Source organism: Thunnus thynnus, chromosome 17 (assembly GCF_963924715.1).
Source record: "Thunnus thynnus chromosome 17, fThuThy2.1, whole genome shotgun sequence".
Lineage (NCBI taxonomy): Eukaryota > Metazoa > Chordata > Actinopteri > Scombriformes > Scombridae > Thunnus > Thunnus thynnus.
The window spans coordinates 27255001-27268902 of NC_089533.1; the positions used below are offsets into that span (position 1 = coordinate 27255001).

At 42.6% G+C, this 13902-nt stretch overlaps 1 protein-coding gene across 2 annotated transcripts; it reads right to left on the bottom strand.

Moving 5' to 3' along the window:
• Positions 1 to 1647: 1647 nt before the first annotated feature.
• Positions 1648 to 10004, bottom strand: hoxb8a (homeobox B8a). Of its 2 annotated transcripts, none has more exons than XM_067615842.1 (2): positions 8482 to 10004; positions 1648 to 2939 (listed from the first exon to the last, which is right to left on the bottom strand). In XM_067615842.1, exons 1-2 carry the CDS (start codon positions 8912 to 8914, stop codon positions 2524 to 2526), a joined length of 849 nt encoding a protein of 282 aa, XP_067471943.1. In that variant the 5' UTR covers positions 8915 to 10004; the 3' UTR covers positions 1648 to 2523. The 2 variants fall into 2 exon arrangements, with proteins under 2 accessions (XP_067471943.1, XP_067471944.1); XM_067615843.1 differs by having other exon boundaries at positions 1648 to 2936; positions 8482 to 9993.
• Positions 10005 to 13902: the final 3898 nt, after the last annotated feature.

The following is a 13902-nucleotide window of genomic DNA, read 5'->3' on the forward strand; positions in this document are numbered from 1 at the left end:
CCCGTGTGTTTCCCATTCCATCCTAGTTGATATTGTGCTCACATGGTGCAAATTCCTAAAGCCTGAGGCCAGTCATGGTTCCTATTCAGTAGTAGCCTATATGGTTAGTTTCTGGTTTCAAGGCACGTAATGAAGCTTCCATGTGTGGTGCACTGTGAGAGGGGGTCAAGTGGAGCCAAACGCCTAACTCTCTCTCAGGGCCCCCCATACTTTAATCTTCTAAATCTTCTAATATTTGTTACTGTCAGACGTTGAATACCTGTCTCCATCTCAAGGTTGGTGGACTGTGTAAACACCAGGACAATGATGGAAACACGGCCAGGACTTACTACTTCTACCCCTGACGAAGTGTAATATATTGTATTTAGTAAATATTTTAGAATGTTGTCAATAAAACAAACCAAACCATACCAAACGTCAATAGTGCTAATTCGACGACTTAAAGGTGCACTGCACCATTTTTTCCCATGGAGTTCAGTCTAGTAATGGACAGTGCTACTCAGTTTGTTCATAATGTCTTATGTTGCTGTGGAGGAGCTTTACAAATTTCGAAAAAAATTAATTTCATAATGTTATAGAGACGTCACCAGGGTTTGAAAGAAGTGAGCATTATAGTTGCATTATGGGAACTAGAGCCGTGCTAAGGACTACAAGTGAGGATTACTGCTTTGATTTTGTTGGAACACCCCTTTAACAGATCAATACTGCTCAGTGGGACAGTCAAAGATGTCCATTAATGATTTTCTGACTTTTGTTCAAACATAAATATAGTGCCAACAACGGAAACCCTTTTAGCGCCAAAACGTCTCGCAGAAGAATCCACGTTTTATCGGCTGCCTGTTTGATTATTTTCACCTGGTGAAGACGTCTCGGGGTGTAAGTGAAGTCTGCAGCCTCTCTGTCTGTGTCTGATCTCACATTCAAACGACACTCAGCGGTGTTGAACTTCCTATCGCAGTTTTTCCACGTGAGATAAAACGAAGCTTTTTTTCCCAATTAACGCCTGGAAACACTGAGCAGACAAATATGTTGTGCCTCGATGCCTTGATAACAAGCCAAACTCCAAACCGTATGGAGATATACGTGTATGCGCAGTGTGTTTGATCCTCTCATATGGAAACAATCCGACCTCAAGTCGTCATCGTGATGATGATGGAAGGCAGTGTAATGGTGAATATAGAGGCCTGTAATAATGTAAGTGGAGGTGGAGGACCAGGCCATAAATAACGTGATGTTTGAGTAGGATGTAGACTGTGTGTGGGTGTGGGTGTGTGGAGGCGAGAAGGGAGGGGGGGGGGGGGGGGGGGGGGGGGGGGGGCGGGCGTCTGTTGTTTTAAGAGGAGATTTCCGAGTCGAGGCTCAAATGTTTGGCCTCGTGAACTGAACGGTTTTATCAGTCTGAGTGCTGACAGAGGCTTCATAGAGGAGACAGGAGGAAGGGAAGAGGATGAGGGGAAGAAGGGAAGGTTGAGGAGAAGGATGGGGGGGGAAAGTGTAGAGAAAAAAGGGGAGGAGGAGGAAGGAGTTACTTCTTTAACTATTTCTGTCTCTCTTTTTGATGAATACTTCTTTCTTCTAATTGTCTCTTAATTGATAATAGAGAGTAAAAACCATCATCCACATAACAGAACTCTGCTTCACATGAAATGCAGAAGGCAACGCTGACATTTTATTACATTTTTTCTCGTTTTTATTTTTATGAATGTTCTCTTTTTTTAATCTGCACTGTGCGCATGCTCTTTACCCAAAAAGAGAAAATGAAGACAACATAAACAAACACCATCGATCAAAAAACGAACTAAAACGAGAAACGACAATTAGAGTGTGTAAAAAAGAGACCCGACCTACTAAAACGGCATAAATAGGCAGTTTCATGTTGTTGGAAATTTCATTAATTGCTACGTCATCATCATCATCATCATCATCATTAATCATTGCCATAACAACAACAACATAGAAGTGAGAAGTACAGTAAAAAGTGCACCATCATCATTTTTAACTTAAAAACTATACAGCTGCCAAAGATAAAATTGTTAATGATAAACTTCTAACAATATAGAAATGTATCCACGATAATTGTTCCACAAAGAAAGGAAGCTATCATTTTTCTTTCTTTTTTTTTTTTTTGTTTTTTTTAAACACTAGAGTAGACTATGTTTGTTTGAGTTGGATGGATCAACCCCCGCCCTCAGTTAAGATGAATTTTATTTTATTTTTTTTTTAAGTTCATTTTCTTGCTTCATTGCGTCATTTTTTTTTCTTCCCGCGGTGTGCAGACAGAGGCGCGAGGCCTCTCCAGTCCGTCCAGCTCTCCAGTCTCCATTTAAGAGACTCAAGTTCCTTCCCATCGATTGAATCGTGGAGACAGCGGGGCAGTCCAGTGGCCTCAGTTAAGACAAAAAAACAGCCCCCCTCCCACCCTCACCCACCCTCACCCCATCTTGTCCAACATTTACACCCTCCTCGTCCCCCTCTCTCTCCTCTCTTCCTCTTTCTCCCCCCTTAATTTTGCCGCTTTCCTCCCTAAATTTGCTTGTGCGTTTTCTCGCAGCAATCCTCGTTCACGGAGGCCTGTGACCCCGCCGTGCCCGCCACCGGCACCGCGCCTCCTCCTCCTCCTCCTCCTCCATCATCACCGTCTCCTCCACTGCCACCTCTTCCTGCCCCGCCGTCCCGCAGCTCCTTCTCCCTCCTCTCCCTCTCCACCGCCTCCTGCTCGCTCTTGCTGCTGGGGAACTTGTCCTTGTTGTTCTCCTTCTTCCACTTCATCCTCCGGTTCTGGAACCAGATCTTCACCTGCCGCTCCGTCAGCGCCAGCGCGTGCGACACCTCTATGCGGCGTTTCCGGGTCAGGTAGGGGTTGAACAGGAACTCCTTCTCCAGCTCCAGAGTCTGGTAGCGGCTGTAGGTCTGCCGGCCCCGCCTCCGGCCCGCAGCTACTGGGGGTGAGGTGGGGGTGGGGGGGTGTGGGGGTGAGGGAAGGGAAGACACGGGAGAGGAGGCGACATTGTTAGAGGCAAAACTAAATTCTTACAACTTCACGTGGTCATTATCTCTGCCATCGTTTAGCTTGTTGTTAGGCTGTTGTTTAGACATGTATTTTCCACATGCTGCAACAGGTGGGAAAGACATCACGTCAAATCAGCAGCGGTGCTTTTTCATCACAACTTTGTATGAAATAGCTTATATTTAGAGCTGAGACTCTCAATTACTTTCACTATCGATTAATCAGTGTATTTTACAATGAAGTGATCAATGGAAAAGCCTAAAAATGGTCAAAAGTAGAGAAGAATGCTTGTGACAAGTTTGGAGTACTCAAGCTGACGTCTTCATCTGCCTTATTTTATGCGACCAACAGTCAAAATCCCCAAAGTCTCATAAAAATGATATAAAACCTACAAAAGCACCAAATCTTCATATTTTAGGAGCTGGGATGAAAGAATGTTTGTCATTTTTTCTTTGATAAATTACTTAAAACAATTTATCAATTATCAAATTAGCTGACAATTAATTTCCTTTCAATTGATTAATCAATTAATCGTATTAACACCAGCCCACTTTTTTTTTTTTTTCAGGAAAAGTGATGGCACAAATTTTCAAATTCAGGAAATTTGAAGTTTTGAAACGTGTTGGTTGTTAGATTTGGGGGAAGTTGTCGATCTGGATTCAGTCAGTTTGTTTGATGTGAGGAGAGAGTAACAGTAGTACTATGTGTGTATGTACATGTGTACATACACACATACATAACATGTCTCAACTGTCTTTGCTTGTGTCCTTAATGTTAGAAAACAACATGTGGAAAAGAAGTCCACACTTTTAAGGCCAGCGCATGTGTTGTAAAATCATGTGATCCTCATGTGAATTTAATGTTCAGGGGTCCCATAAAAGGGATGCGCGCGCACGCACACACACACACACACACACACACACACACACACACACACACACACACACACACAAACACACACGCACGCACACAAACACACACACACACACACACACTATTCTTTCTACCACTACTCTTTAAACATGAATCTAAAAGCAGAAACCTCAACCACACAGCACCATCAACTAACTCAAAAAAATCTCCTTACATAACGCAGACAAAACTACTGAGCACTTACAGAAACGCACATAAATATTTGATGCTATAAATACATCGTAAACACGTTTAAAAGGGAAAAAGGATCCTGCTCACTAAAGATCAGAACACAGATTAAAGAGCTGCTTCTAATGGCGAACAAAGACTTTTAATCAGAAACGGTGCAAACAATGAAAATGAGGATGATTAGGCTGCATATGATCTCTGAGAGCAGCAGCTAATTATTTATTCTGCTGTTTCTCTCTTCACAGACTTGAAAACAGCGCAGGCAGAGAACATGTTACCGTCAACACAGACGCAATATAGACTTCATAAATACTTAATAAACGTGTAGCAGCTCAGATATTGCGTTTTGTGCAGACACACTGGACACGCACGTGAGAAAAAGGCGCATAGTGTTTCATCATCCACTTGCATTTTATGAAACAATAAAGGACAGATGCAAAATATTAAATCATTTCTACACGCGTACTCCACCAAACTGGGTGATACTTTAAATGTGATGTTTTAAAACTGGGCGGCAGAACCTAAAAATATGCACTCATAGAAAATATTATATTAGAAAAAAAATGCCACACGTGGTTTCCTCATTTGAATCAACACCACTCCTTATCAGAGTTATTTCAGTATAAAGTGGGCGAATAAAAAGCCACACATTTAACAATGGAAGCTTGGCCTCGATGGATTACACATACAGGACATTTGTGCAAGTGATTATATTTCCATAAAACTGTTTGTCCTCCTCTTTGATTAGTATACCATGAAAAAGGAGCGCTGCGCCGCGGACAGAATATGCCAGTGATCATAAAGCCTTGAAGTAAAAACCGTCTGCTGCTGCTTCCGAATCATTGATCTGAATGAAAATTCAGATTCTGCGCGATTGACAAGTTGAGCATTAATAAGTGTCCAATATAAAACATACCACACCTTTAAGAGGACTGTCAATATTTCTGATAAAGGGAAATATCAGATGCTATTTATTCCTTCATGTAATGATAAAGCATCTAATTGCCTGTAGAACAGACTTGGGAGCAATCTAACCTCAGCCACACACACACACACCTCTCCCTGGACAATAAAGTTTCTGGATTAAATTACAATGACTTTGATGGAAGCACATTTACCACTGAAATCACACAGAGGGCTTGTATAGTCTGCTGTGATCACATTATAGGATATTCTGAAGCCTGCAGGTAAAGGGTGAAAAATATTTTCAATATCCATCGTATATCTACCACGAGCCAAAGTTCTGCAGGATGGTTTCTACTTTGAGACTCATTAGATTTCCACATAGTCCGACTTTGGGCACAGAGCTTGCTTTTTATGGTCAAACAGCCAGAAGACGAAGAAGACAAGGGACTCTTTATGGAAATGCATGAACTTGTAAGTGATGTAAATGTCTTGTATGTGTTATCTGTCACAGGGCTGGCGCCGTGATTTCGTGCTATAGGGACTAAAGGGAAGTGGGCGCCACATTCACTGCTGTCACCAGCCATGAATTAAGGGAAATGGGAAACACTTTCCTGGATAAAATAACAGCACGGACGCTTTGATCCGAAGGGTTTTTGACGGAGCAACATGCGCGGGGAATTTAACCCCCAACTCTAGCTGCGTCAGTGCAGTGCACAGAAGATACACAGCACCACACTAACCACATACACCTCCACTGTATCTGTGCTTTAGACGGATCCAACGGCTTTTTTTGAGGAATAATTTTAATCCACCGTGTTAAAATCTGTATAATTTATGTGGTATTTTCCTTTTTTTGAAAGCATTTGAAGGATGACATGTACTTTATGCTCGAGAGAACGTTACAAGCCTTGATTAAACAACATTTTCCAGACCTATTGCCAGTTAGGCCGAGATAAGCCCTGAACAAATGTATGGCAGTTGGCAGTTGACATTTTGGAGGAAGGAGAAACGAGGTTTCTCCTCGACAACAGATACCAATGAGAGCCGAGGCAAAATACACTAATACCATTATATACATTCATTCATCGGCTTAATCGGATCTTTTCTGCCTGTTTTTTTTTTTTCCTGAAGTCGTGCAGAGAAAATGATTTATCAAGATTTCCAACCACAGCGGTGAAGTCGTAAAATGGGCTCATATTCAGGAGTCTACCTAAAAATATTAAAGCTCCAGCTTTGGGGGGTCAGAACTATTTCAAGACATATTCAGTGAGCTGGGGGTTATATCATAAATGCTGTAGAGGTGTGGAGTGAAGGAGGAGGCGATCTCCCTCTTTATAATACAAATTATGAAATGTACCCGCTCGTTAAAGAGAAACGAGAAAGATAACTGCCTCCACCTCAGCGCCCCATCAGCCCATTTCACCCACAAAAGAGCGTCGGCCTTTTTCTACTATTATAACTAATAAATCCTCACGCTGAGGAACCATAATATCCCATCAAACCGTGCGCGGGCTACGTGCGTACAAAGCATTCTCGGACCTTAGCGGTGCAGAGCTGCACCGCTTGACACGCCTGGTTTCCTGTTTTGACTCGACTTTTCGGCCCCCGGATCGGAGCTGCACCCGTCCGGCACGCCGTTAATCCCACGTAGCCTATAGTGTTTGAAAAACTATTAATCATCGGACTAATCACTGTCATCGTCGGTAAAGCAGGAGTGAACCCCCTTAAGTAGTCGCTTTCAGCCCGCGCCTGAGTGTGGCCGGTCGTATTTAAAGCTGGGAGTGATTTGAAAAACCGTTATATACACACACAGGAGAGCCAGGAGACAAGTGTTAGGGAAATATAACACAGGCTTTAAAAGATGTAAATTTTGACATTTTACAGGTCGTACAAACAGGAATCTTTCATGGTCCAACACACACACACCGCTGGAAGGTTCAGACCGAGGAAACACTGAGTTCATAGACGTATAAAAACGTGCGTAAATATGAAGAATCTACCGCTATACGATCATCTGTGGCAGGTGAAAACGTGTGTAAAAGGGTGAAGAGGGGGCAGCTCTAGGCGAATACAGACCTGAGCTAGTTTTCTATTTATTTTTTGTTTTGTTTTCTATTTTATGATCATAAGCATGAAGCCACAAAAGTCCTGTACAGGCCACAACCCATCTGCAGTCCCACTTTGAAAAATACAACCGAGAACACACGCAATAAACTCACACATAGACATCACACACACACGCACGCACACACACACACACACGCAACAGCACAGCACAAGAAATATGGGCTCAAACAAAATAGGCTTCTATACATGTCAATCCATTCACTGCTCTCTCTCTCTCTCTCTGTGTATGTGTGTGTGTGTGCGTGCGTGTGTGTGCGTGTGTGTGTGTGTGTGTGTGTGTGTACGTCTCTGTAACACTCTAACAAAAATGCCTTCTTGCATAATCAGTCTTATCTGGTACTGCTTTACGCCATCAATTATACTTCCCTATAATACAAACAATTTTAAAAAATCACATTTTTTGATTCTTTTATGTGATTTATAATCCGAACCAGCCCATATTCACAGTTTATGTATGCTACAAACACACATGCACACAAAATTCAAAAGCTTACAGCTCAACCATCACTTGTAGGATGACTTTGATATTTCAGTCAGCCGATCAGACAGGCCTGAAATCACACACACGCTATGAATATGCTAAATCCGAGTGAAAATATATCTATTTTTCGCTTTTTTCTCTCCATACACATATGCGCTCCCCTCCTGCTTTAACCCTGTGGGGAACTGCATGGCCACCGTGTAGCCAATAATCCCAGAGACCACAGGCAAGTCGTAAAAGAAAAAAAAAGGGGGGAAAAAGGCAGTAAAAGTTTAACCCGGGTCAGACCTGCATGTCTAAAATGAATCTGTGTGGCTGGAAACAACCACCTCCAACAACTCTTTCCCATCTGGTCTAACCGGGGGTTTCTCACTGTTTAGAGGGGGTTTCTCATGAAGAGGTCTCTGAGGTTCAGTTCTCTCTCCTCTGCCCCCACTCTACCATCTCTCGCCTGGTTTTGTCTGCTTTCCCTTCTCCCTCTATATGTGTGTGTGTGTGTGTGTATGTGCTTCTACCCCGGCACAGCTCGTCCATTCTCTCAGTATATGGCCGGGGCAATTAAACCCTAAAGTCATTCACAAGTTTTGGTGCTGCCAATAAAACCATAAACGTGCTTTTGTCTCCTGCAATGAACACAGGAAGCTCTAATTGCCCTCCTTAAATTGTTGTTTTTTTAAACCACTTTCTCAACTTTCTTCTACTGTTTCCTCCTGCCTGTGTGTCTATATTCTCTGTGCTCCCCTCCTGGAGGAGCAGAGCACCGCTTTGCTCTCAACATGGACACTCACCTTTTAGGAGGAGGATTCGGCACAGAGCGAAGCAAAGATTAAAAAGAAAAGAACTCTCTCAGTTTCCTCACCTTGTGGCCTCATCCAGGGGAACAGCTGCGTCGGTGAGGGGCTCTGCTCGGTTCCCTCCGCGTCCTCGCCGCTGAGTCCAGGCGCACCTCCCAGCTTACAGTCGCTGTACTGGACCAGATCCGCGTCCTGGGCCCCGAAAAGCGTCTGCCGCTGCAGGGCGTCGTATCCGTAGAAGTTGCCCGGCTCGCCGTGGCATGTGACCGCGCAGGGGCTCTGCTGATACGGATTGCTGGGCAGCGTGGAGGCGCTGTGGTGGTAGAAGTCCTGGATCTGCGGAGCGTGCTGGAAGGTGGCGCCGGAGCCCGGGCCGTACACCACGGTGGGCCGGCTACCGGCCAGGTCCTGCGCGAAACCGCACTCGTAGTAGTTCGGACGTAACGAGTCCCCGCTTTTATATTTGGAGAAGAGCGAGTTGACGAAATATGAACTCATCTTTTGTGTTGTTTGTTGTTGTTTCTGTCTGTGTTGGGCTCGGCAGAGTGGGGCTGAAGGAAGCGACCGGCGGCTTTCAATTGTGTTTTCTGTTTTTTTTCTGCTTCTGTCGTGCCGTTTCAGCCAGAGAAACACCGACAGACAGAGAGAGGCGGAGGGGAGGGAGGGAGAGAGTGAGGCAGGTCTGCCGCCGGTGTCGGTGACCGTTGTTGTGGTGTTTCCCCCTTACGGCCACAACAGACGAGCCGGTCGCGGTGTGAATAACGGTAACGGCAGCCAGCCAGAGCAGTAGGCTAACAGCCACAACCACCACCACAACAACAACTATTATCACACAGATTCCATAAAATATCCAGCGAGGAAAAAGAAAAAGAAGAAGAGGAAGGAAAAGAAAAGGGAGAAGTAGAGGAGGAGGAAGGGCTCGTGCGCATTCCGGTGTTAGCGCTGTAAGCGGGAGCCCTGTCGCGCTCTCAAACGGGTTTTCCGTGATTTACTCCTCTGCAAATGAGTTGTTTCATATTTTTTCTCCCTCTCTCTCTCTCTCTCTCGCTCTCTCTCCCTCTCTCTCTCTCTGGCTCTCTCCTGCGCGCGCTCTCTCCCTCTCTCTTTCTCTCTCTCTCCTCCTGGCTACGGTGTATGTGTGTGTGTGTGTGTGTGTGTGTGTGTCGGTTTCAGGGATAATTTGCATCTATTATCAGCTCTTCATCCCATTGGCTTCTCCACGCACAGACAAACATGCACTAGCGCGCTCGCGCGCACGTACACACAAACATACACTTTTTTAAGCTTACATAGTCTCCCGGCGTCGACTCGAGGAGCTCAGCACACCTACGATAATGCAAAGGGAGTGAGAGAATGAAGAAAGAGAGGAGAAGTAGACAAGAAGAACAAGAAGAAGAGGAGGAGGAGGAGAGGAATGAAAGAGAATAGGTGCAGCATCAAGCAGAAAAGGAGGTGGAGGAGTGAGGAGGGGGTTAAGAAGAAATCTCCCGCTTTGCATCTGATCAAATGCACACACACACACTCACACACACACACACACACACACACACACACACACACACACACACACACACACACACACACACACACCAACTACTCTTCTAACCAGCCAACCAAAAGAAGAAGAGATGGATTTTTTCACTTTAAAGCTGAGATTGAGGTTGGGTGGTGGTAGATGGAGGTGGTGGGTGAGGAGGGTGGGGGGGTAGGGTGTCTTGCATCGCATCGTTGAGAGCATCTCTCTCATTAATTGCTCTTTCCTGAATTCTTAAAGGGGGAGCCGGCTGCACGGAAGCGAAGTGAATGAGGCCCGAAAATGTCAGTGAGCCTGAGCGAGAGAGGTTACCACAGAGTGAGGGGAGAGAGAGCGGAGGGGCAGTGCTTCCTAATTGGTAGGCTATCGGTTTTAACAAGTACTTGCCTATAAATGTAATTGAGGTTTTAAAACCAGTTGTCGGAGCCTTCCTCGTCTTCCATCCCAGTCTTACTGCTGCTGCTGCTGGTCAGAAAATAAACGAGCTCCAGGCCGTGGACGCATGTTGTCTGATCATCGTATACTTTTATAAATATGATCTCCATAAACATGTAAGGAGGACTCGGGAGGGTAATAGGCTAGGAGAAAGTGGCTGTAAACGCTTTAACAAACTATAAAGCGGAGGGGCAGTGTTTGCTTGTTTACGTCCTTGCAGCAGAGAAACAAAAAGGGGGTTTTTACGACGCGCCCTTTGCTCAACCGGAGGCCGTAAACGCCTCACCCGCGTAGAAATATCACGGTGCTTAATTGTCATTTTCGCCGTGTTTTCCATGCGGATGCGGTCCTTCTTGTCGGAGTGTGAGCTGAGGTAGAAGGAGGCTTTTCTAACGAGGGACAGGTTGAGGAAAGGTTAAACTCGGCCTTGTAGAACAGCCGGAGATCGTAAAATGCAATATGGCCTAAAAGTGCAGCGATTAGCCCAGAAAGACTCAACTGTGGAGCTATTTCTATTTTGACTACATTTCCTAGAGTCTGCGCGTTCCTACAAGGCCTACAAGTTCAATCACAGATGATGAATTGTTGAAGGGACTGCAGGTATTACAGCCTGTGTGGATTCTAAATCATAATTTCATCTTCTGATTCTGATATTATTATTTAGTTTTTTTCCCTTCTCAATATGGATTGTTTTCGTCTCCATTACGCGCTCATATCAGCCAAATATAAATGCCATTACACGAATTTAATTTATCTAGATTATACAGCGCTGACACAAGAGGCCCAAATGTTGCCAGCAGCCGCCTGAATTACAGACTGTCTTGTGGTAAATCAGCTGATTGTGCGCCGACTTTCCAAGGAGTGATTGCCGCAGTATTTTCCCCAATTTATTACCCAGAATATGATCTTATTGAAACTTCGCCGCGCCGTGTTTTACACTCCCAATAAAGAGATTGCTTATGAGATCTGGTGTCAGGGTGTGACAACAGCACCACATTCACGGGGTGTGAGAAGTCACATTTTGTGACCGGTTTCCAAGCGCTTGAACAAGTGTCCACACATCCCGCTGTCAAACCCAAGACACTAAATTAGAAGACCGTGAAAGGTTGTTATCGGGTAATTCCTGCAGAATACACATAGAATACACACACTTGGACTCAATGAGCGTTAGAGAGCCGTAAACAACTGCGTCCATCCTCACCGCCATGCATTTGAAGCAGGAGGAAACATCAAAAACTGGATTTCACCCCCCCTGCGTCTTAATGCGTTACGTCCTCTGCGTCAAATCTACACTAATTAAAACATCTGAACACTGCGGAGAATGGATTAAGCCGTACCAGCAGTGTATATAAAGGCCTGTCTGTAATCTGGACCCGCTAGATATTCTACTCATTGTCACCTGAGGAGCAATTTACTCGTACACAAGCACTTATAATATTAAGCCACACACTCCCAGCGCTTATAGATGCCTGAATATTAAGTAGACTCCACCACACGCACAGTAAGGTCAGGTGCGTGCGTCCTTGGTGTGAGTTTTGCACCAGGAAAAAACGAACATTTCCTGGCTGTCTATATCCTGCACGCATATGGGTTATTATTTTTCCAAGGCCTTAACCCTTCCTCTTCATCCTCTGCAAGCTGAGAAAACTAAAACTGCTTCAAATGTTTTCAACCAAAGTCAAAAAGTGGCCGAATCACCAAATTTCTTCTTAACAAATATCCCCCTTTAAAAAGCATTAAGAAGAGGAATATGGCAAGTTTCTCCCCCGTAAACGATCCCCCTGCATGAGTGTGTCTGCCAGTCAAGGAAAAGCCTGAGGCCAGTCCTGTTTTATCCATGGAGCAAGAGCGCCATCAAGTGGTCATTTGTATTAAGGCCACAGGGGGAAGTCGGCCTTTAATGCGGCTTTATGGTTCTATTAAATCCGCACATAAAGCTAAATAAGCTGCTTTAAAATAAAAGTGTGTGTAGTAATTGGAGGCCGGATGTGAGGGTTGATTTGGGATTTGCAGCAGAGAAAAAAAGAGAGTGAAATGAAGACAGGCCTGTCATATGGAAGTGTCTGAGTGGAGAAGAAAAGTCGTGTCTTTCTAATCAATTTAATGAGTTTTAAGATGTAGATAATTAATGGCGACTAGTAGACAGTAAAGTCTGAGCTGTTCTTTGAAGTTTAGTGTAATCACAGCGAGTATTAAAGCTGTAATACACCAGGTGGACAGAGACATGTACCTCCTACACATTTATTTATTCTACTGTGTAAGTAGGAATTACACTAACAGCATAAAGTCATAGTTAAACTAGAATAGCAGCTGTGAAAGGTCAGTTACTGCTTTCATGTGAAATGTCTACATGTTCTGCTGTTTATAGCGGTGTATATAGTGTCTATATAACAATATACTGGAGCTACTACTGTTTAAACAACACTCGCGATATTTGTCCAATGTACGAATGTTCTTTGTATGTGTTTATTATATGTCTTTATTTGTTTATTTGTGGAATATTATTATATTTTTTATATATATTTGTTAGTTAGCCAATGGTTATTTTACTGTTTAATACCGTGTTTGTGTTTTAATTACTGGTATATGTATATTGCTATAGGCCTATAAAGTCTCATGTGTAAGTATTAGAGTTTACATAACATGGATTTTATTTTTAATAATAATAATAATAATAATAATAATAATAATAATAATAATTATTATTATTATTATTATTATTATTATTATTATTATTATTATTATTATTATTATTATTATTATTATTATAATAAATCGTAATAAATTATTATTATTTTGTCGTTTTTAATATTATGTTATATATATTATTACTCATGTTTGCATATAAACAAAATTAAAAATAATAAAAATGCAACAAAATAATAACACTACAAAAATGATTTTTTTTTTAAATTATTAAATAATATTAAACAATATATATGCCAGTATATGCTCAGACTTTTTACTTTAATAATATAATAATAATAATAATAATAATAATAATAATAATAATAATAATAATAATAATAATAATAACAATGTTATTATTGTTGTTATTATTATTATTAATAATAATAATAATAACAATGTTATTATATTATTATTAGTATTATTATTATTATTATTATTATTATTATTATTATTATTATTATTATTATTATTATTATAAAACGTGCCGTATGCGTCGTTCTTGTCATAAACTGTAAAACAAATTTTAAAAGCACAAAAAGGTGAAAAGTGTAAGTGCGTGTGTCTCCTGTGTGTCAGCGAAGTCCAGCTCAACCCAGACAAACCTCTTTTATTACCGCAGATGATCGTTGCTTTTATGTTTAAGGGACCTGGTGTGTGTGTGTGTGTGTGTGTGTGTGTGTGTGTGTGTGTGTGTGTGTGTGTATGTGTGTGTGTGTGTGTGTGTGTGTGTGTGCAGGCTGCTAAATTACAAGCTGTAAACAGACTGTAAAAAGCGGTTGTTACCATTATCTGAAGAGACTGCAGCCTAGATCCTCAGTTTCGCCCA

Coding starts and splice junctions, on each gene's coding strand:
- hoxb8a (XM_067615842.1), bottom strand. CDS start 8,914: ATGAGTTCATATTTCGTCAACTCGCTCTTCTCCAAATATAAAAGCGGG. Junction 2,940..8,481: donor CCCCTGGATGAGGCCACAAG/GTGAGGAAACTG, acceptor CCTCACCCCCAG/TAGCTGCGGGCCGGAGGCGG.